Below are 24,364 nucleotides of genomic sequence, written 5' to 3'. Positions count from 1 at the left end.
ATCATTTTCTTCTGGGCCAACAAGCATTAAGAGTACAATCAATAGGCAAGTTACAGAGGCTCATGCCCGTAATCCCAGCACTTTGGGAGCCTGAGGCAGGAGGACTGCTTGAGGCTAGGAGTTCAAGACCAGCTTGGGCAACAGTGACAGCCCATCACTACAAAAAATTTAAAAACTAGCCGGGCCCTGTAGTCCCACTTACTTAGGAGGCTGAAGCAGGATTGCTTGAGCCCAGGAATTCAAGGTTACAGTGAGCTATGATCACAACACTGTACTCCTCTAGCCTGGCTGACAGAGCGAGACCCTGTCTCTAAAACAAAAAAAGTCAACAATTTTAAAGGAAAGGGGAGAGGAGGAAGAAAAAGATGAAAGCTATGTTTTATTTTATCAAGATAGGAATGAACCCTCTCCTTCCGTCTACAAAAAGCACTGCTTGCCTCACAGACCATCTGGACTATCACAGAGAAGTTCTTGCCCATCCTAAGTGAAGGCATCATACAAACACGGATGCACATGGCTAAAGATGCATATTCAGGTCAGGTGGGCAGGCTGTGGACGGAGGGGCAATGTGTGTCACGGCTTTTGCATTCTTTATTTTTTTAGAGATGGGGTCTCACTATGTTGACCAGGCTACCCTTGAACTCCTGGGCTCAAACGATCCTCCTGCCTCAGCCTCCTGAGTAGCTGGGACCACAGGCGCCCGCCACCACAACCGGCCTGTCATAGCTTTTGTTAAATACTTAAGAACTAATAAAGACTACAATCTAGATCTACCCTTCTACCTCCACCCCTGGCCAAATTTGGAAATTGAAGCATAAGAGGGAAAATAATTGGTTGAAAGCTATAGAATGACCCAGAATTCTAGAGATCTGCCTCAAGTCTCTGGAAATCTAACCCAAATCTCTAAGGTTATTCTTTAAAAAAAAAAAAACAAAAACAAAAAAACAAGATGTAAAGCCAATCCTAGCAACATCTGGATTACAAAATAGAGAGAACATTTAAATCTACATTAATGTATGGAAAATCTAAACATGTTCAAATACATTAAATAAGGAAGGTGAAGAATGGAGAAAATTCTCAGGCAACCTGTGATCGCCGCTGGTTACAACATGGAGCTGGGAAGGGGAGTCTAATATTAGGGTCCTGGCCTAGCTTCCCTAGAGGAAAAGTACAAGTGATCCTGGAATATTCCCATTTCTCAGTTCGTTAGGCTCCTTTCCTTGGGAGGCCCTGGTACCAGGGAAGCTTCCAGCATCCATCAGAACTGATGGGGAATACATTACCTTTTCACTGTCAAGGTGGACAACATCTTTGGCTCCAGGATCTTCCTCCCACAGTGGGGGCCCTTTTGGATCCTTCAAAAAGGCCACTATGGACTGAGGAAAAAAAAAAGAGAAGAGAAAATGCATTTTAGCCCTGAAAAGAGGGAGGTGGGGGAGTCAGGAACCTGTCCTGTTTCCCTGCCTGGAGACCTGGGCACACCAGGTGCTGAGCTCAGGACTGCATGTGGCATAAGCTTGGAGGGTGTGTTATTTCCACTGTCCATTGACATCATGGATAAGTACCCAAGAAATGCACCTCCACCACTCCCATCAGGCTTTTTCAATCACAAGACACCTTGCTCACTCCAGTCAGGTGGTCCATGCCTCCTATGCATCTTCATGGACAAAAAAGAGAAAATTTGAGACAATGAGTTGGCTTATTCAAACCAGAGACATACTAGTGCTTCTACTAAATCTCATCTCCTCCAAGAAGTCTTTCTGACTAATGGAATAATGGTCTCAGTCTTGTCCAAAGGAGACATTTCCACATTCCTGCAGCCACTAAAACTGTCATCCCATAAGCAGATCATCATACCTACTTATGACCTGCTTGGTATTTCATGATCTAAACTGGTTTTGGAGTGGATTAAATCCTGATTATCCTCCGCTGTATATGAATGAGTGGGGTCCAGGCTGGGAAGCCCCCAGCGCAGGGTGGTCACCAATGTGGCCTCACCCTTGTTGCTATACTTCTCGTCCTGGGGCCCCTCTTCTAGACTGCCTGGATTGAAGATCTGACAAAGTTCTTACAGATAAAGGGCTTCGCTGGCCTTTGTTATGTGTACAATGACTCAAATCTCCACTCCCTGTGGGGAAGATGCACAGGGGCAGGGAAGAGCGGCACTGTCCTTCCACCCTCCTCTGTACCTCCTGCCACTCCCACTGGTCCAGGGCAAAAGCAGCATTCCCTTTCCCCTCAGTCACTCAGAGACGGTGCTCAGAGTCTGAGAGCCAGGATCAGGCACCAGACCCCAGCCAGATTCTGTTACTTCTGTCAACTTTGACTACGCTCCAGCGAGCAGATGCTGAACTGAGAGTGTGTGTGTGTGTGTGTGTGTGTGTGTGCACGCGCGCGCGCGCGCACGCATATGTGTGTGGCCTGAGATGAGAAAGGGAAGTGCCCTTCTATAATAGTAAGGGTGTGCATTCAGCCCATCCACTGGTCACACATGGAGAGGACCTTATTATTTCTGGAAACTCTATTTGTAAAGAACTACTACGGGAGAATGGGAGACAGCCAAGACTTCATAGGATTTCATTCAGGTAGTGCTTCCCGCCTGTCCAAGTGGAGCTGTGAAATGCCTCCTGGCAAGAGAACAGCCATTTCTGCCACAGCAAAAGGTGGATCCACCCTTTCTCGGTCCTTTGTCAAGGCTTTGCCATGACAACATAAGGAACTATGGAATTGGCAGGGTCTTCCCGACACCCGCACTCACCCAACAGCTGCAGAGGCACCTGTCCACCAGGCCATGTGAGAAAGATGCTGGTAGGCACCCACTTGCCTGGGGTTCCAGAAATACCCGGTGCAGGAGTTCTTAATCTAGGGTGCACAAGGGACTTCAGGAGTCGGTGAAGCCCCAGACTTATGTGAAAACATTGACTTTGATTTGTATGTACACACTGTTTCAGGGAGAAGGTCTGGAGTTCAGTAGGTGCTCAGTGGGATCAGGACCCCAGAACAAGTTAGGAACTGCTTGCTCTGGGGGAATCCTGGCCCCACGCCCAGCCCTCCTCCCTCATCTCCACCTCAGCATCAAGAAAAAAAGATGGCAGTGGATGGAAAAAGGAGATAAATTGCCTTTTAATGTAACAACTGACATGTTCGTACACACAACCTTGTTTTTCAGGTGAGTATTATTCTCATTTAACTGAAGCTGAATAACCCCACCACAGGTTCTCTCCGAGTTGATCTAACTGGACAAGACCTCAGGGGGAAAGTCTGCGGGAAGCAGCACCTGGAAGCCCACCCTGAACTGTCCTATTCTGGGTGCTCTGAGTCCCAGGCACTGTCTGATACCACATCTGGCCTTCACGACTGTAATCCTGGCTCACAGCTACTGGGCCCTGAGATCATCAGTGAGTCATCTGAATCCAGACTGCCAGGCACCTCTGGCCCTTACCACTTCTATAGTAAGGATTTGGGGAGTATGTGCTAACAAGGAAAGGGCAGCTTAAAGGGGACATTCCCCACTTCTAGTTTCCTATTCTTTGCCAACGGGGAGATAAGTTCTCACTTAACTGGCCTATGACCTCTCTAGGTGCCGTGGCACAGCATCTGTGACCAGGCTTCTGCCCAACCATGCGGGTTGACAAAAACCACAGCCAGAACAGGGGCCTGCAGGTGATGGGCCCCTCCTGTCGGGGGCTCCTCCATCTTTCTGGAGTCAGGGTCCCAGGAGAAACCCTGAATGGAAAGTTAATTAGTGACTGAGGTGGGCTCTGATCTCAGCTGTCTCAAGCTGAAAAAGCAGAAGCCATCAGCAGTCAGGGAACTGTCCTGTCCCCTTCCCTCTGCCCTAGAGAACTCCAGGGACTCTGCCCCAGTCGTGCTTGGGGATGCTGGGACTAAGAGTGCCCTCTCTCCATCTGAAACTGAAGACTCTGGCTCCGTACGATGCTCAGCCACTTCTTTACCTTGTTGATGCCTAAATCATGGGAAGGTCAAGAGAACGCCGACCTCACACATCTGGTCTTTGTAAGAAGTGGGGTAAGAAGCCAGGATTCTGCCTCTCCCACCCAGTCACCCAGTGGCATGCTGGGGCCGCCTGGGCTCCTTGCTTCTTCTCTGCTACCACAGTTATGAGTAGCTGCTCAGAACTCCCTGCTCCATAAGCCCAAGACAGATTCCTCAGAGGTCCCGGTTAAACATAAAATATACACAGCCTCCAACAACAAAACAAAACCCCAGCCCTCTTCCATCATTGCATAAGCACTTCCCCCATCCCACCCAACTAAATCTTGTTCCTGGGGAACATGTGTTCTCTCCAACAACTTCAGTTGACGTTTTAACATAGAATAAGAAGGGCTGAGCAACTCTAGTTGGAAGAATTTTCTAAGTATCTAAGTAGGTGTTAAGGTGATGAGTAATCAGGCTGAGTCCCCCTATAAGGTGAACGCTGTGGCAATTTAAAAAAAGAATGAGTGTTAGTGGATAAGCAAGAATGACCTGGAGAGATGGTGGGGAGAGACAGAGGGAGAAGGAAGGGCAGAGGGAGAGGGATACTGACAGCTGCACAGACAGATGGACAGATAGGAAAAATGGAAGAGACACAGATGGAGAAAGAGGGACAGATGAAGAGACAGGAGCACAGGGTCCAACCCAGTGTGGGAAACAGGAGGGTTAGGAAGTGAGTTCAAACACATCAGGACCAGAAGAAGTATATGGCTTTAGCCAATGCAGGACCAGAAAGCAGAAGACAGGCTGGAGCAAGGGAATCCTGACCCTGAAGGAGGAGAGTTGCAGTTCAGGAGGACTAAGGACTGGGGCAGCCGCTTTGTGATTACAGAGCACGTATAGATTATAGGATCTCATATTTCTTTCCATTTATGCTTTTCCATCTACTTCTAAACTGGATTGATAGCAGCGAACTCCTCGATGATACCCATATCTCATCTGGAACAAGCTGCATTAGCCCAAAGGTGCCAACCTGCCCATGAGCGATACCCTGTGCTAACCCGGGCACTGTACGTCCCATCCAGCCTGAGGGTGGCCATCACCACAGAGATGAGGGGAGGACTTTAAAGCTACAGCAAAAGGAGGCCCAGGCCTTTGGCAAAGAGAGAGGTGACATCACCTGCCTTACTGGACAACTGCTGATACATTCACAAACCTATTTCCAAAGCTGGGTCAATCTGTTGTGTTAAGAGCTACAAACTTTTCCAGATATTCTGCTGACATATGCTCTAGAGATAAGAATCTCTCAGGTCATTTAGAAGAGCTATTTGTGCAGTCTGCCCTTTCTTTTCTCAGAGAGAAAACCTGCCAGACTTTGGGCGTCCATTCAGACTCCACCTCTGCTGAGAACAAGGGAGGTAAATTTACCTTAAATGTCACAGCTCGGTTATATTCAGTATGAAATGCACCATCCCTGTCAAATGAGGAGAAAAATGTGTTAACTTTAAGAATGGTTGTGAAGATACATACCTTTGGTTTCCTGCAGCACCTTAATAAGATTCAGCTTTTGAATGCAGTTCAGGATTGTTTTTTAAAGAAATAATTGTAAACACAGGAAGAAAACCATTCTGAAATAAAATTAATCGAACTAAACATTGCTGTTCACTGAAAATACCAATGAAAGCACTCGGCACCTACTTGGAAATTGGAAATGCCCACGTGTACTTACTGGTAATGGAATAATTCGACCTTTTTGTCTTTCGGGCTCAGGTCAACTTTCATCTTCTTGCACAATTTCCTACTCTCTGCATCACTGAAAGACACAAATGTTGGGAACCATTTATTACCTGAAGTCCTCACAAAGGTGTTGACAGCAAAATCTCCTGGTGTCCTAAGAAATAAGTCAGGTAACTTGGAATTCTCAATAGCAGATGAGGGCCTTATTATAGATGGGCTGTGAGAACTGGAGGGAGGAGACTAACTAGCAGGCTAGGGGCTGATCAAGAAAGACAGAGGCTGGGCACAGGGGCTCACACCTATAATCCCAGCACTTTGGGAGGCCGAGGCAGGCAGATCACCTGAGGTCAGGAGTTCGAGACCAGCCTGGTCAACACGGTGAAACCCCCTCTCTACTAAAAATACAAAAATTAGCTAGGCGTGGTGGCACATGCCTGTAATCCCAGCTACTCGGGAGGCTGAGGCAGGAGAATCGCTTGAACCCAGGAGGCAGAGGTTGCAGTGAGCCGAGATTGTGCCACTGTACTCCAGCCTGGGCAACAGAGAGAGACTCCACCTCAAAAAAAAAAAAAAAAAAAAAAAAAAAAAAAGGCAAGAAAGAAAGGAAAGGAAAGGAAAAGGACAAGCAGACAAGAGCATGTGTGTCACGACTTGTGGGTGGCAACACAGACAGGTCCAGACAAAGGAGGTGCCCCAGAAGCTTAGGGGGTGGACAGCCCATGATAACAAGAAAACAAACTCCAATCCTGGCTGCTCTCTAGATTTGCCAGGCAAGTTTTTAAAAAGATCAATGCCCTGGCCTTCCCCTGATTATTAATTTGGAATCTCTGTCAGGGGTGTACAAGCAATATTTTTGTTTTTAGAGCTCTGACACAGGCTATCTGCTATATACTATGTGACCAAGGTAAGAGGAAAACATGCTACCATGTTGAAGAAGTTATGAAATCTGGCCAGGTATTGACAAAAGGCAAAAGGAGAAAGGGCCAGGCTGTGGTTAAAGGAGCCCCTCCCTTGGCATCTAGGATATTACACTCTCTTCCAATAAGAAATGCCTGTCAGGTGCCATTCCCCGTTTACAAAGCACTCGTGCACAACCTCATCTCATCTTGGTGCCCTGCCTGTTAGAACAACAATGGATTTCAATGTGTGGTCCCTGAACCGGTAGCACCAGCATCATCCAGCAACCTGTTGGAAATGCAAATTATCAGCCCCATCCCAGACCTACTAAATCAGAAACCCTAGGGATACCTGAGCAATTGCATTTGAACAACCTTCTAGGTGATTCTGATGTGTGCTTAAGTTTGGAAACCACTCATTTCATTAGAGTAGCACCTTCACTGGCTCATGTTCTTCTTCCCTACCTCCACGAGGTTTGGCTCCCCTGTGCCCTACACCAGCCCCTTAGAGACCTGACTTGTTCTCACAGCTTCCCCATCCTGCCTGCATTCAGCCAGTCAGAGAGCTCTGCTTGTTACTTGGGGGCCATCTCCCCAGCCCTGAAAGGACTCAGTGAGGGCATCTCGGCTACCCAATGCCCACTGGTCACCATTGACTACACAACTGGAGTCATCTTTTGGGGAACTTTGTTGGGACAGGTATGACAGCCACCTGAGACAAGGCACTGTATCCCCCAGTTGCTTACATGCCTCACCTCCACCAACAACCATCAGCTTCACACAGCTGTGCGCCAGCCCAGAACAGATGGAATAATTAAACCACTCACCTCAATTCTAAAAGCAACACTCATCAGTGGACACGTAAAAAATGCAGGACCTCATTTTAAGTGTAAAGATACAATTTGCAACTCAAGAAGCATGTCTTACTGGAGAGGTGTGTGGTGGTCAAAAAGGAGGAGTGTCTCCCTGCCCCCTTCCTCCCCCAGGCCCAGGGGTTTCCTCCCTACTAGTCCCAGCTGTCTAGCCATCGCTGCAGCCACTGCAGCTTCCAGCCATGGGCCTGGCAAACAGTGGGGACTCATGAAATGCATGAGGAATCCAGAGAGGAAAGGCTAATGACACTGCAATAGTTCCTCCCCCAAGGTGGCAAGGACATTTTAGGATAGACTCCAGAGAGAAGGGGCAAGCTGGGAGTGGGCTCTCCAAATGGAGAAGGCAGCCCAGGGCATCCGCTGAAAACTTTCTTATCCTTAAGCCCTCTGAGGTCCACACCTGCCTCTTCTGATGACCGCTATTACAATTCAGGTGTGTCCCGTCCTGCAGGGACTCTGTGGTGAAGCTGCACTGACAGGTGGTGGGTCTATTTGAGAACAACTGCGAACGAGGTGCCCTTTCCCTGTTTGAGTTAATTCCCTGGGACACAGGGCTCAACTAGGGATATTTACAACCACTCACTTGGCACCTTCCTCGTTGGCCTTTGTTCTGCTGTGCTCCACTGTTTCTGTGACCACCTACCGTCCACCCAACTGCAACAACAAACAGCAGCTAGGGCAGGAGCCAAGGCTGGGATGGGATGTGCACGGCCTCCCTCAGCCCCATCAGCCCCATCCTGGCACCAGCGGCATGCGAAGGGCTTGCTCATCGCCTCTCCATTCACACTGCAGTGCCTGCCTGGGTGGCTCAGACGCTGCAAGGCAGCAACTGGAGGGGAGAATCCCCACCCCATGCTCCGCTCTCTTCCATCAAGCCTGGCTGGCAGCCTCTGCCTGTGACTATCACAAAGCAGAGGGAGGAAACAGGAGCTTGGTTCATTCCCACGCCAATCCCGGTCCACTCTGTGGGAAACCCCTCCATGGAAAAGTCCCATGATGGCAGTCTTAGGTTCCCTGAGGGCCCAGGCAAGGCTTAGGACCAAGACTCCAAACCAACTAAGTTGGCTGGTAGAGCTGGGGGCACAGAGGCACCCCTGCCTGTTCTTCAGCGTGGCCTCTAAGGTTCAGCCCAGTGCACAGCCTCCTGCCTCACTCCATCTGAGCAAGCGCCCCACGAGCCCTCACTGCAGACTCTGTGCCACCTTCTTTGTTAGGTTATGTAACACTCCTAAGGATTCTCTCCTCTCCCCATCCCCTGCACTCTCTCTCTCCCTGAGGGGTGAGTGGGGAGGAGGCTTCCTATCCCGTCTGAGCACACTTCTGGCACAAACCAAAGGGCCACTGGCTCCAGCACTCCCAATCTCCCCTCCCCTGTTGTCTTCCTCTCCACCGTGCTTGTCAACATCTGACCAACTTGTCCACTGCCTGCCCCATCAGAAACACGTGCTCCGTGAAGCCAAGGGCTTGGTTTTGTGCACAGTTATCTCCCCAGCAGTACAACGGCAGCTGGCACACAGTAGGCACTCTATAAATCACCTGACTGAATGGCTGAATGGCTGAAATGAATGATATTGTCTTACCGCTGCTGGAATGAGGCTCTGCATTTCTGGCTTTCTGGGATCTCTGGGCTCTGTCTATCGAGCTCCAGGAATCCTACCAGGTGACAATTCCTGACAATGTTCTCTCGGCACTGCTCCCCTCCTTCCCACAGTTCTGTTTCTCAAAGTGTATAAATGTGAGTTGTGTGTGTGTGTGTAAGCATGTGTGCACACACTAATTGTGCAGTGCAGACAATAAATATCAGAAGAGTTCAAGTAGGGGAGAAAATTACCTAAGCTCAGAAACTTAAAATATCTGAGTTGAGAGATTAAGTACAATTAATTGATCTACTGCCTACCTCCCTCCCCCAGCCAACGACTGAGGTTCTAGGGGAGAAAGGAGACAAAGCAGTGAGCAGGAAAACGAGATGCTTTGCTAGAATTGAGGGAATGGAGAACACACCATGGGTCATGGAGAAGGGGCCTGCAGTGCAAAGACCCTCACCTGCTGCCCCCCTGGCCCCTATCCTACAAGAACCAGTCATCTCTCTGCCCATTTACTCACCACTGTTCCAAGGAATGAGGCATCAAGGCCACCAATCTGCTCCATCCTATCCCTCCCCACCTCACTTGGCTCTCTTCCATGAAGAATGTGGAAGGAAAGATTGCAGAGGCCTGTACACACTTCCCTCCCCACCCCACACCCCCACACCCAGACAGACACACAGGCATGGGTGTTTTTGTCTGAATCTGCCATGGGACAGCTGGCTGCTAGTCGGGAGGGGAGTGGCTGCTGCAGGTACACAGTGCTGTGTTTATTGGATTTTCCTGTGCAGTAATTACTATCCAAGAGACTCGAGACACACTCCTGGGAGTCAGGCCCAGGGATCAAAGTGGGGATGAGAGCAGGAAGAAAGAGAAAAAACAAGGTCTGGAAGATGGTGGGGTCGGGGGGTGGGGGTCTGAGGTCTTTCACAATTCCAGCCTAAGTACCACAGCCCACTAGAATGACAGCTTCAACATCTGGCTCTGCCATTAGCGACCTCTGGTGGGACCCTTAGTTTTCTGAGCTGCAAAATGCCGGAGTTATCCACATAAGCTGAATGGAGCTTGATTTCTCTATGGGGTCAAGTCAGACTAAATAAAGCATTGAGACAGGCTGCCTTATATCCTGACACATGAACCAGGAGCCAGAACCTGGGGCAAAAGATGGAAACAAAAAAACCTCTGAACCCATGTCATTTCTCTCCTCTCCTCCCAACCAGATCCTCAGTCAGCCACAGCTGGGGTTCTCATGTCCACGGCAGACCATGTTCAGCCCCTCCTGGTGGGGTAGAAAGAAGACTACATTGAAGACCAGAAGGAAGGCTTATGCCTGCCTTAACATCAACATTGTACCCACGACTACCCCAGCCTCTCTAGCTCCATTTCCCCATCAAAGAAGGGATAACTCTCTTCCTCCCACTGGCCCCGGTCTAACATGGCAAGCTTCTGGCCAGGTGGACCTGTGATCCCCTGGGGACAGGTAGGAGAAGAAAGGTAGAAAGTGCCCTCACTTCAAGGACATGAAGAAAATGGAGGGGAGGGGGGCGGCAAGTGCTGAGCAAGAAATACTGAGTGACTGCCTGATGCCAAGTACCAAGGACGATGTGAAAGAATGTGGCTAGAGGATACAAGACAGGAGGCAATGAGAGAGAATTCCTGGAAGAGCTGAACCTTGAACTTGGACAGGCGGTGGTGGTCACGTAGCACCCTCTGAAGGAAGGATTCCCTACAACAGGGCTCCTCCCCGAGTTGGCTGTTGCCCTTGGTACATGCCTCCAGAAGGTACATCACAGGGTCTGGATTACACAGTACAGTTAGTAAGAGTGGTGGGAAAAAGAGAGAGGAACATGGCTTCTCTGCAGACATGTAAGGTGCCTCCCCTCCACTGCCCTCCCAGCCCAGCAATTCTAAGGCTCTGCTCCTCAAGGGGATGTGTCACTCCAACAAGTGCATGGCGGTGTGCTGGAAGGTATCTGAAGCCACAAGATGAACATGACACTTCTTCTGGGAGTCTGTTTTACCCCCTGGTAAGTAATGTTGAACATGCTTAGGAGCAAATGCTAAATTCAAATAGTTTTTAGGAGAAAACATAAGTCTTTAAAATATGTTATACCTGCTCTGGCAGGCCCCCAATCTTGCATCTGGGAAGCTGTCACTGCTCCAGAGAAGTCAAGCAGATAGGGAGGAGAGCAGGAAAGAAAGCAGATGTGGTTAAGCAATGACCTTAAGCCCCGAGGAAAAGAAAGTAGCAAGCACCTGATAGGACAGCCTTGCCGCCTGTGAGACGCAGCCTCAGGAATTAGCAAACCAGGCACAGCTCCATGCTGGCTCCAGCTCAACCTCCCAGACAGCAGCACTCCACGCCAAGCCTGAGCCCCAGAGCCCAGCTGGCAGGGCACGAGGGGAATACCAACTCCCACACACACAACCCGCTTAACAGCCGGACAACCACTACCAGCCAGACTGAGCGTGGCTGTTGAGGTCTGAGCCAAAAGTGGAGTGAGGGGGAAGGAAAGCTGACAAAACCCTAGACAGAAGTCAGACGCCCTACAGACACCCCGGAGCAACAAGTTACAGGGCCTGGACCAGGGAGAAAACCAGCAGAGAAGTGTTTGTGTGTTCCTGTAGGTGCACATAGAGGAATAGGGAGGAAGAGCCAGAAAAGCAAAACATTTTTTTAAAAAAAGGAAAATAAGCATCCATATAGAAAGGAGAAAGGAGAAAAGAGGCCAAAAGAAGGCCAGGCCAGGCACGGTGGCACATGCCACCTGTAATCCCAGCACTTTGGGAGGCCAAGGCAGGTGAATTGCTTGAGCCCAGGAGTCCAAGACCAGCCTGGGCAACATGGCAAAACCTGGTCTCTACAAAAAAAAATACAAAACTTAGCTGAGCATGGTGGTACGCACCTACTGGGGAGGCTGAGCTGGGAGATGGCTTCAGCCCGGGAAGTCAAGTCTGCAATGAACTGAGCTTGTGACACTGCACTGCAGCCTGGGCAACAGAGTGAGACCCCGTCTCAAAAACAAAAAGGGCCGTGCAATGGGGCGGTGCAGGGCGAGTCCTGGACTCAGGATTGGGAAAAGGGAACAGAAACCTAATAAGGGGAGAGAAAAGAAGGGGACAGGAGAGAACCTCAGAGAGAAGGATAGGCACCCTTCCAAAATGGGAATGGGGAGGGAGGGGCACAAAGAGAAAAAGACCCCCCTCAAAGATTAGAAGGCACACGCCCACCGCCACGCTTATAACACACACACCAAGCCTGGCAGCTTCCGGCATTTTCTGAACCAGGCTATTTAGGGATGAGAGCAACTTGGAAGACTCAACTCCACATTTCCCAGAAGATTCAGTTGAAGCCCAGAGAACAGGAGTGAGTTGCCAAAGGCCCCACAGCTATTTGATGTCAGAGCCTGGACTCAAAGCTGGGTCTTCTGACCTTTAGTCCTACAAATTCCACTGCACCCTGGACTTTGTTTTTTTTTTTTTGAGACAGAGTTTTGCTCTTGTAGCCAAGCTGGAGTGCAATGGCACGATCTTGGCTCACCGCAACCATCACCTCCTGGGTTCAAGTGATTCTCCTGCCTCAGCCTCCTGAGTAGCTGGGATTACAGGCATGCACCACCATGCCCAGCTAATTTTGTATTTTTAGTAGAGATGGGGTTTCTCCATGTTGGTTAGGCTGGTCTCCAACTCCCGACCTCAGGTAATCCACCTGCCTTGGCCTCCCAAAGTGCTGGGATTATAGGTGTGAGCCACTGTGCCCAGCCTGCACCCTGTACTTCTTAAGGGTCAGAGCAAAACACCCATGGCCTGAGACTCACTCCCATGCCCAAAACCTTCTTCAGGTTCATCCTTACAAGAAACAAGGGATCCTCACCCAGTAAACAGTTGCTGAGTGAACAAGCATACCATTTCTCCCCCTCCAGCTTCCTCCTGAACAAACTTGTCTAGATGAAAAACAACACTAGGAGAATGGCGTCTCACATTTAAATTGTATTTCCTATTTCAGAAAGAACTTTCATTTACCCGATCCTTATCACAGACCTGGAAAGAAGGCAGAACGCGTATCGCTGTCCCATTTCACAGCTGAGGAAACACTCAGGGTGACTGACTTGCCCGCCGTCACAGGGCTAGTGAGCAGCGCAACTAACTGACTAGTTAGCAGTCAGCCCGGGTCCCCTCCTAAGCCCAAGGCTTTCTCCCTTATTCCACACACCTGCAAAGACACCGCAACACTGGAGCAGCATCTTCTCTCGCCCCAGATGCTCCCTGTTCCCCTCACCTGCCTTTTAAAGGGAAAAGCAGGGTGGCCTGTGCACTCCTGACCTTCCTGGTCACCCCAACCCCAAGCCCTGTCCCCATCCTAGCCACCAACCCTTCGTGGGCAGGGCAGGAAGTGGAGCTGGAAAGGATGAGAGATGGGTGCCTCAGCAGGTCCCATTTGAGGGAGGCAAGCTTTGGCTGGCTACCTGCTGTTTCACAGTAACAAGGATAAAGAAGGCAGCATGGCCCTGTGCCACCTACTCGCTCCTCGGCAGACAGCACCAGAAAGCAAAGTTCCCAACACCACTTCTGCCCATCCCTGGGTGTATCTCATTCACAGACCCACAGACACGGACTGGACACACTTAGGACAACTGCGAGAGCTGTCATTGCAGGGCTCTGTGGAGCTAACATGGGGGCTCCCTATGCCCTGATGATTACAGGCAAGTTTAGAAGTCTAGGAGCAGGAGTGAATGAGCTGGAGGGCAGGAGCTGGGTTCTTGGAGATCTCCTTTTCTAACAGTGGTTTGTGACAGCTGCCACCTAGAGTGGCCTACATGGGCCACAGCCCAGAGTTCTGAACCTTGGGCTACTCTGGAAAGATTGCACCCTGACTCTAATTTCAAACTCACGCCCAGATATTCCTGAGTCCAGTTTAATCTGCTTTGGCTCCATAATTCACCTACTTATCCACACTATTTTAAAAGCTGTCTAACATTTCAGTTTCTATTTCCTCTTACAGGAATAAATTCAACACAGCGAGGCAACTACATGGAATACTCCATCCTTCTGTCTTAAGGTTAACTCTTTCAAGCTCCAAGGTGCTTCCCTGCCCCAATTTTAATTTGAGCACATCGAAATTCACAGGATGTTCTCACTGGCACTTTTATTGACTCTAGACATCATGTTTCCAAACTTGAGTCCTGAAGTTGAATCTCCATAGTCTGTCTTTACCCACTACTCCTGACCCCATTTCACTCAGGCACCTTGCGCTGCATGTTTTCCAGGCCGCTCAGGGACAGCAGCAGGCCTTTCACCTCCACAAGCAGTTCTGTGGCTGCCTGCAGGGAAAGCCAGGGCACTGTGAGCACGTGGTATTGTGCTCCGAGGTCTTTGCACCAAATGTGAACTCAACCGCCTCTGTGAAGCTTTTCTCAACCTTTCCAGGTAGAATGGAAGAGCTTTCCCTCCATGTATATAGTCTGTGTTTGTGGCACTGCTCACCTGACATTGTAATCACTGGGCTAAGTGTCTGCCTTCTCCTCACACACTGAACTCCTTGAGGATGCAGTTATCCATCTGTGTATTCTCAAAGCACGTAGTAAATGCCCGGTAATTGTTACATGGACCCAGGTGGAGACAGCAACTAAGTCAAAGCTCCTCTGCCCATTCTGCCACCTACAAGCCTCATAAGAATTCCCCACAATAAGCCTCCATCAGCTTGGCAGAACTGCTGCCATCTTCAGATATGGAAATTCTAAAGTGCCTTGTCTTCATCTAATAGGCTTTTTACTTTGCCAGTCACACAGAGCACGGCTGGTCAAGGCAAGCACACTTTTGGACCAACTATGAACTAGAATTAACCAATGGCTAAGATCTCACCTACTGCCTGGTGAGCAACCTTTTCTGTTCAGTTAGTATCTGAATGAATCTGGAAGTATGAGGCCACACACACACACACACACACACCACTTGGCTAAGACTTATTATCCTAGTTTCACTCAGTGCTTTGTCAAAATATGAATCTCCTTCAATGCTTTCTAATCACAGGCAGAACAAACTTGAGATCATCAACTTATAAATCAGTTGTGTCCCAAAAATTCACTCGAAAAGTAACCATTTAGAATTCAGACTGAAGAGGAAGAGGATTACACTGGAGTGGGTGCCATAAAAGCTCGCTTAACCTGCAGGGTAGTAACAGGGCTTATGACTCAGGCAACAATAGGTACATTAAAGATTTAGAAGACCTTTATAAGCCTGGGCCCCCTCAGAAGCCAAGGCATAGGCAGCTTGACCCACTGATTCTACCTTTGCATGGTGGGCAGCAGAGGCGTCTAGTGGTAATGTCCTGGGTTGCGGGTAAAGCTCATGGTTCTTGCTGCAGACCCACCACAGGAAAACCCACAGGGTAACCTTGAAAATCATCTTGCCTCTCTTGGTATCAAGGCCACCCTCTGTAAGACAGGAAGGCCCCCTCTGCCACTCACCTCCCTCTGGGAAGACAGAAGAAAGAAACACGTGGAAATAGAAGAAAGTGAAAGCTCTATGGAAAAAGGGAAGAAACGGGACTGGGCTGGGAAGAAAGGGGTGGAAAGCCAGACACCGCTCTTCCAGTCCAGAGGTGACCTCGAAGTATCACTAGATGGAATCTTTCCATCGCATCCTCTCTCCCAGATTATTAATCAAGGGACAGTTCCTGTCCCCACCCATCAAAGCCCCAAGTGCCCCTTGCCCAGCAGCCACCATGGCACATGGCCCCAGCACATACCCACAGTCCACCCAGCAGATGGTGCCTTGTCCTTTCACCACCTGGGCCACTGTGGACAGTAACCTGAGATGATTTTCAGCTGCCGCCTCTGTAAAAAAAAAAAAAAAAAAAAAAAAAAAATTAAACATCTGTGCCCAAGGGCACTGGGTCATGTCTGCCATCTTCCCTCAGGGGTGAGGAAGGATGGAGACCAATCCCAGAGGGGGTGGAGAAGTCCTGAGCACCAGGTAAAACACCCATCCCTGCATTCAACAGTGCCAGGGCCTGTGCTGCAAGAATACTCCTGGCTCTTCTCAGAAATCCCTGATCCCACCATCCTCAGGGCCTTCCTCTTTCACACAGAACCCCCAAGTCACCCTGCCTTAATCCACACCTCACACCTTACTCTTCCAAGAATCTCTCAGCCAGATCCTCAAGGCCAGTAAAGTCTCTGACTCATGTCTTTCCAGGATAAATTTTGAAAATTCCATAAACAATGACAATCCTATAACTAAAGCAGGGAATGATGTTGCTGACTCCACGTTCAACTGTCCTGATGCCCCACCTAGGAGCTGACGAGAGCTGGGATCAGATCCTTCCTTTACTTGTGCAGCACACGCTCATCTAGGAGCTCAGTACAACCTGATGATAAAATGAGGTCTATACGTGACACTAGGCTCTGATGGGCCAATGCCAAACACACCTAAGCCACATTTAACAGCCCACTTACCCAGAAGCCACGGGGCAAGAGCTGGTCCTGGTAGCACCTCCAGGGGTCAGTTGCAGGAATGTGGACCATGCCTTGGGACAGGATGGAGTGATCGCAAGAAAGGAAGACTTTCTCATTGGTGCAGGTGTCAATCCTGATGGGTCAGGGCAAGGCACCCGGATACTACTGTGGGAGGGCAGGGTCCTAGGGACAGAGCCTCTGTGGCCAGGATTTCAGCACTGCCAGCCTGCAATGATCCACTGCAAAGTGGCTGTGGCCAGTGTTTGATTCCTGTGGCCAGCAGGCTCCTGAGTCATGTTCTCCTAGGTGACACCTCTGAGCTCACTTGAAAGGCCTGCCAGACAAAGACTTGTGGGGAGAGCGATCTGCTGCTTTCTCCCGCCAAAAACCATATGATACATCCCTAAGCCAAGCAGAAATGATGTCTGAATTATGTGCCTCCACAGATAGCCTTTTCTAGTGTGGATAATGGTAGCTGTTTGTGAATACAGAGCATGCTGAGCCTTTCACAGAAGCAAACAAAAGTATCGCTCAAGAGACATGCATGGAGTCACTTGCAGGAGGCACTTCCAGGAAACCACGGCCAGGGTGACAGGAGGAGGGCAAGTCACTGAAGTGGGGAAAGCCATTGTTCTACTGCTCGGACTGGGTTCTGGGAAGCAGGGGAAGGGGAGAAATAAACTAGAGCAAGATAAAGTACCCCCTGCCCTAACCTGCATTTTAGCCATGGAAAGGGAGGCACTGCTTGGAAGGATGGGAGGGAGCAAAGAAAATCCAGTTTCTGCACTGTTCAAAAGCCCCACTGAAGGTCACATGTCTCTCGTGCAGCAGGCCTAGGCAAGGAGGCAGGAAGTTAAAATAATTGCCCAGGCCCCATCAGGCAATGAAAGCAGGAGGTAGGCTGACAAGTGGGAAGCACCGGGGGCTCTACTCTCAATGGCTCAAGACAGGGTCAGGTGAGGGAAAGAGAGCTTAGGCACTACCTCCTGTCCTGCAAGCTCCTGACAACAGGCCCCACCTTTCCACTCTCTAACTTCCCATAATGATTTTTCCAGCCTCAGCCCCACTCTGATCTCAAAGCCCTTCTGTCATTGCAGAATCCATGCTCTCTTCCCATCCTCCATCAGAGAAAATGAGAGGCAGCGGGGCATAGGGGACCAGCTCCCACCTGCTGCTGGAAGATCTCAAACGAGTCCGCTACTCCCACCTTCCATTTCCTCATTTGTATACTGGATGTCCTCTGACAACCTGCACTGCCTCCCTCACAGCAAAGGAGCCAATGAGACTGTATTATGATTAGCTTATATGATGGGATCTACCCTAGAGAAGGAATGGAGCGTGTCTATCACTGACAATCATCCTAGTTCCAACTCTGGGAGTATCCAAGGCAGCAAGCCACATGTTTTCAGGGCCCTATGCCCCAGGCCTCAAGAGGACACTGCTTCCCCTTTCCCTTGATTTCGCCCCTATTCCTGACAGCAGAGGAATGCTAGTCACATGCTGGGCTCCCAACAATGCACTCAGGGCATGTGTGCCAGACCCTCAGAAAGGGAAGCAGCAGCCGCAAGTGGCAATGAACACATCCCATGTGCCAGGGATGCCTGAAGGATGCAGGCACATCTGGAGCCTCTATCATCCCCCAGGTGCCAGTGAGTGCTGAGGCCAAGCTGCCGGGGAAAGCTGTGCCCGGAACTGGCCCAGCCACTGGCTGCTGCTTCTCCAGGGCCACAGAAAACTTGGCATCCTTAGAAGCAGCAAAAAGCACTTAACTCTGCTGAAAAGACTTCAACAGAGTCAGTGTTCACCCTCCCCCAAAGTCACTGCCAAGAGCCAAGCAAACCTCTCTCCATCTGCTATGTCCTTGCCAGCCTCAAGGTCAGAAGAGAGGCAGTCCGTTGCTCCTGCCCCCAAGAAATGCTGTGTCCCAAGCTTAGTGCCCACTCCAAATTCAGTCTTGCATCTGACCCCAGAGCAGGACAGATGGACTGGGCAGGGCCAGGGCTGCCAGCTGGGGTAAGTGCTTCCAAGCCTGGGACCCATTCAGCTGGCAACAGGCCGGCCTGGCCAGTTAATCAACAGCTCTGGCGAAGAATGCCCTGGCAGGGCTCGGCCCCATGCCTGTGCAGGAAGCCAGGACATCCATCCCCAGTGCCCACCATTGTGATCCTCCGTCCTACTTCACACACGCCCTCTCCCTCTTGAGGAGTGAGGGGCTCCAGGGGACTTTCCCAACAAACACTCATTAAAAAGAAACGGAACCACCCCCTGGGATCAGAAAGTGGCAGAGCCAATGCCTCTGTGTGCCTCTGCCTCTGTCTTCTGAGGAAAGGTGACAAACCCCATGTCCCTGGGACCCTCCCTAAGTGGTTTTCATCCTAAGGTCTCCTGCCTCCCACTTCCGCCCCCCTCCTTCCCCTGAATCCCATCCTACCCCGATGGTTGACCTCAAGGCCAGGAAGGGACACTCACCAGATTTGGAGTAAAGCACCAGTACATTATTCCGGGTTCTGAGCAGTTTTTTCAAGTCCTTGGGGTCAGAGATTCTCTCAATGAGCGAGGAGACCTTTGCAGAGGACAGCCATGATGGCAGGACCACCTGGGGATCAAGGAGCCAACAACCGTGAGTTCCAGCTTCTGGCTGGGCCCCAGAAGAATCGGTGCCCATGGATGTGCTGCCTAGAGCTGCTTTACTTCCAGAGGATGAGGGCAAACCAACACATCTCATGTACCACACCTACTTCTTCACCTCTAGGGACACTCCCCAGCCCACTCCCAGTCTCCCTTCCCCTCCATGCACTTTTATAAGGCTGTATGGACTGCAGATATATACAGTCAGCCCTCTATCTCGCAGGTTCCGCATCCACAGATTTGACCAACCATGGATGGAAAATATTGAAAAACATAAAAAATAATAGGATAACAGTAAAAAATAATACCAATAAAACCAATGCAGTATAACAACTACTTACATAGCATTTCTATTGTATTTGGTATCATAAACAATCTAGAGATGATTTAAAGTATACAGGAAGTCATGCATAGGTTAGATGCAAATACCATGCCATTTTATATAAAGGACTTGAGCATCCATGGGTTTTGGTATCCTGTGGAGGCGGGATGCTGGAACCAATCCCTCAAGGATACCAAGGAAGGTTTGTATAAACATTCTGCATTGTTACACATTAGTCGAGAGCCCCCTGGGAGGTCAATGTCTGTCCATATTCCTCATGTTACCCCAATGCCATATGCTGGGGCAATGTAAAAACTCCATCCCATCTAGAAGCACCAAAGCATAAAATACACAGAGAAATAAGATCATTCCTTAATGCTTAGGGTGGGAATGGATGGGTGAGAGGCTTTTAGCTTTTCTTACTCAGCCAAGTGATCTCAGGAGGTCAGTCAACAAGAAATGAGCCAATTCTCCCCCAGAGAACCCTGGAAAACTTTGGGAACTGGAGGTATCAGGCACCTCTGCAGGCACAATGAAGGGTGGGCTAAAAGCAAGGGGTGGGGGTTTATTAAAAGTGTGAATAAGGAGTAGACACAAAGCAGATCCCCTTGCCCAGATTGCACAGCTGGGCAACAGCCCCTTGCCCACCTGTCAGAAAGCAAGAGGGTTACTATATGGAGAGACTGAGTAAGAAAAGTTCCACTGGGAGATAAACTGGCAGAGGGTGGGAGGATGGCCCTCAGAAAAGACAAGGGGATTCAGAGAAAGTACAAACTGAACCTTGAGATCACTCATTCCTCCAAGCTCCCAGTCCCCAGCATCTCCCTTCCCTTCTCTGGAATGCCGCCTGCCAGTCTTATTCCCCAGGCAAGAGATTAGAGAATTTCCCTCTGGGGAAACTGAGGAGCATAAGAAAAACAACCTAAAGACTGTGATTTGGAGATCCTCAATTGAAACAGCTGAGTTCCTGCTCAAATCTCCACTGTGAGGCTCTCCCAGTAAACAAGCACTCTCCACTCCCTCCACACACTCACAGAGCTGCCAGTCCATGTGCTAGTGCCTTGCTCTTCAAAACAGACAGATAATCAAGGTTCACCAGTTACAAAAGACAGACACCAGAACAAACCAATGGCAAGATGAAATGTAGAAGAAAAAGAAAATTAAAAGAACAGAAGAAAACAAGAAAATTATTATTCTCAGAGAAATAAAATGGTGCATCCATAAAATAAGAATAGAATGTTATAAAGAAAAATAAAAACTCAAAGAGAATCATGAAAATCTCTTGGAAAGTAAAACTATCACAGAAATAATTAGGGTTGGAAGTAGAATTGAAAAAAAAAATCTCCTAGAAAATACAACAAAAAGATCAAGAAATAAAAAAGGACTTAAGAAAAACAAGAGAATGGACCCATTAAGTGCAAGAGCCAAATTAAAGAGACTCCAGAAAAAGAAAAAGAAAAAAAAAAGAGGAAAATCAATTATCAAAAAATTAATTCGAAACCTGGCACAGCGTTTCATACCTGCAGTTCCAACTACTCAGCAGGCTGAGGCATGAGAATCACTTGAGCCCAGGAGTTCATGGCCAGCCTGGGCAACAGTGAGACTCAATATCTAAAAAAGCAAATAAATTAAAATAATAGTTCAAGAAAACGTTCCAAAACTGAAGGATATGAGTCTTCAGTTGGCAGGACGCAGCATCATGAATAAAAAGACTTTTACCAAAATACATCACTGAAAACTTTCAGAACACTGCTGACAAAGGGGAGATCCTAACCATTTCAAAGAAAAAAAAATACAACATACAAAAGGTCAGGAGTCAGAACTGGCATAAGACTATTCATCAGCACACAAAAGACAATCAAGCATTGGCTTCACAATTTTCAAGGAAAATGATTTCTAACTGGAATTCTGTAACCAGCCAAACTATCTATCAATCATGAAAATAGACTTGAACAGATGAAAATATCATATGTATAACATTTACCACCAGTGCACCCTTTCTCAGAAAGATACTGGGACCCATTTTCCACTACAACAAAAAGTAAATGAAAAATTAGACATGGAAACTAGGAAACAAAGAATTCAATGAAAGAGAGAGGCAAAAGGATTACCACGTTGATGGTGAAGAGAAATCCCAGGATGACAACTGTTCAACAGCCTGCAGAGCAACCAGACCAGAACAGAGCGAGGACGGAGCTCATGGAGGAACGTGGTCAGTAAAAAGGGGCAACCATAGCTTATTTGATATGCTTGGTCATACTGAGAGGAGTTTTAATTTCTGCCAGAAAAAAATTTTTTAAAAATAATCTGACCAAAATTACACAGCTAGTAAGTAGAGCCAGGATCTGAATCCCAGTCTTTCTAATATGAGCTCACGCCTTCTCAGCCTCCTGCCTCTTTGCAGCCAGAAGTCTTAGATTGAGTCTGAGCCCCATCACTCAATAGCTAAGATGCCTAGCCAATGTCACTCAACCTTTTAGAGGCTTAGTGACTCCTGTCTGACATAGAGATAATGATACTTCCCTCGTGGGATTGCTATGAGGATGAAATGGGATAATTTATTGAACGTGCTTTATAAATCAGAAAGCACTCTGAGAGTATCACTTACCATAATATATAACACAAACTTCCATCTCAGCAGAGAAGAAGACTGAAACATTACCATATTCTAGAGTTTCTAAATATAATCTGCCATTGGAATTCAAAGTTTCCCTCTCCCCAGAGTAAAGCCACCCAGAAGGAAGCCAAGGAATGATTTCTCCCTCATCACACCCTGCAGAGCAGGGTAAAATGCCTGAGGACCCGCTGCCCTAATGCAGGCCACCTTAACAGCTCACCAAAAAGTTTGCTAAACTTCATTATTATTACATGTTATCCTACTGCTCCCAGGGAGCTAATGGACTTCAGACTGAAAACTCCACAGCCCAATGCACATGATTAAAGGGAAAAAAAAATAATCTGTTGGAAAAACACATTGCCTCACTGCTGTTTTTAATCCTCAGATAATCTGACCAGTGGAGAGCAACAACTGCTCTTGCCCAGGGCCTCAGGACTCTGACCTGTAGCCCAGCCCCTCCTGAGGCTGATAGGCACCCACACTTCTGGAACTGGGGAGAAGGAAAAGGGAAGGCAGGAGGGAGGATGAGCCCAGAGCTCATCTGCCCAGGCAGCACTGTGTGCAGCTGAGCCGCAGCGACAACAAAGTGTGTACAAGAGAAACCACGAGAGGCTGAGGCTCGCAGCACACCCTCAGCTTCCTTCCCATAAAACCCAGTCCATCCCGCAGGTCATCTAACCGAGGGCCGATGAGATTAAACGAACCACCTTCCAGACAGTCAGCCAAGCCCCTCACCCAGCATTCGGCGTCACGCAGTAGAGAAGTTAAGCCCAACCAGAAACGCGCTGAGCAAATGTACTTTGCTTGAAAACCATCACTGGGCATGACGCTGGGGCTCACGCTGGGCATCACCCACAGCCAATCCGGTTTTGAAGCCTTATGAAGGGTCCATCTCCTCCCTACCCTCACCCCCATCCCCAAGATTAAGAGCTCTGGAGGAGGGCAGAGCCCCTGCACAGGGCCTGGCACATTGAAAGCCCTCAGGAAATGTTTGCCCAGTATTATAAACATGACAAATTACACTGTTACCACACTCCTGGCCTTAGCAGAGGTCACTCATTATCAGTATGTGATGGGGTGAGTCCACAGCAGCCCTTGGGAGGCCCAGAAGTGTCGATGGAAACCACACAGACCACAGCTCAGGGGGTGTCTGGGCTAGAGCATGGCAGAAGGCAGGGGGGCAGGCTGGGCTCTTCAAAGCCTGCCCAAGGACCTGGCCTGGTGCAAGAAGAGAGTGGGAAGCATCACTGCCCAGTTAGCAGGGGAGTGAAAGGATGAACACGGTATTGTAGAGACTCATCTGGCCGTGACCTCAGACTGGGCAGCATCCAGGGAGGCCAGAGGTGGAGGACCCTGCTGGGTGGCTGCCCGCGTGGAGAGACATGGATCAATGCAAAAGCCTCAGAGGGAAAAACAACAAAACCCAATGACTATTCATAGGTAAGTGAGGAAGAAAGAGAAAAAAAGTCTAAAATGACTCTTAGAATTCTGGGCTGGGAGGCTGCAACAACAGCCAAAGATGGAAGAATGGAGAAGCAACAGCAGAGGAGGCTTTTCTCTTACATTAAGGAAGATGATAATAGGCTCAGGTTTTGGACAGGTAGACAGTGAGGCATCAAATACAGGCCTCCTCCAGGTTGCAAGGTGAGCCACCAAGTAAATGAAGTCCCCATGGGCCGGGCTCAGAGGGAGGAGACAGGAAACACCCTCAGTGAGGGAGGAGGCAGGACCAAGAGGGAGGTGGGGAGGGCTGCGTCCACAGAGACCAGGGAGGGGACACGTCTAAAGAAAAGGGAGTGATCCACAGGCAGGCAGAGTGAAGAGGCTGGGACAGGGCCAAAGGCTGTGAAGTCCCTGGGAACACTGGAGAGAATGTCAGCGGTACACGTGGCGGGAGCTGAAAGCCAGGCTGCAGAGGAGAGAAAGTCTACCCAGCACAGGAGCTGGGGTGATAATGGGAAGGTGCAAGGAAGTGCCACAGGGTCAGAAGGATAAGTTGTATCCCATGAAGATGGGGGCATGCAGGCATTAGTGGGCACAGGAGAAGCAGGATTTGCCTAGATTGGCAGGATCTGAGAACAAGAGCGGAAAAATAATCAGGATAGGTCGATCAGGGAGAATCCAGGGAGATGGGGTCCAAAGAGCTAAGACACTAACTGGGCTTCTGAGAAGGGGAAGGATGAAAGGCCCCTCTGTGTCTGGCCTCAGACAGACCCTCACCCTAGCAAACAACAACAGATGCAGACAAGTGGGAGCCCTTTCCTCCCTCCCCATAAGCCCAAGGGGACTTTCCTCCTGCCACTTAACATTCTCCTT

General features: G+C 49.2%; 1 protein-coding gene across 1 annotated transcript in view; it reads right to left on the bottom strand.

Annotated features, from left to right (window-relative positions):
• Positions 1 to 24,364, bottom strand: part of PDIA5 (protein disulfide isomerase family A member 5) — a 95,142-nt gene that overhangs the window by 52,266 nt on the left and 18,512 nt on the right. Inside the window, exons 2-6 of the mRNA XM_030801728.1 lie at positions 18,951 to 19,077; positions 15,773 to 15,860; positions 5,666 to 5,749; positions 5,365 to 5,410; positions 1,284 to 1,376 (exon numbers count right to left, since the gene is read on the bottom strand). Of these exons, the coding sequence (XP_030657588.1) occupies positions 1,284 to 1,376; positions 5,365 to 5,410; positions 5,666 to 5,749; positions 15,773 to 15,860; positions 18,951 to 19,077 (438 nt within the window). The remainder of the gene's footprint in view (positions 1 to 1,283; positions 1,377 to 5,364; positions 5,411 to 5,665; positions 5,750 to 15,772; positions 15,861 to 18,950; positions 19,078 to 24,364) is intronic.

This window comes from Nomascus leucogenys, chromosome 21 (assembly GCF_006542625.1).
Source record: "Nomascus leucogenys isolate Asia chromosome 21, Asia_NLE_v1, whole genome shotgun sequence".
Classification (NCBI taxonomy): Eukaryota; Metazoa; Chordata; class Mammalia; order Primates; family Hylobatidae; genus Nomascus; species Nomascus leucogenys.
Note: the sequence above shows the minus strand (reverse complement) of the source record. Positions and strands in the feature narration are given on the sequence as shown.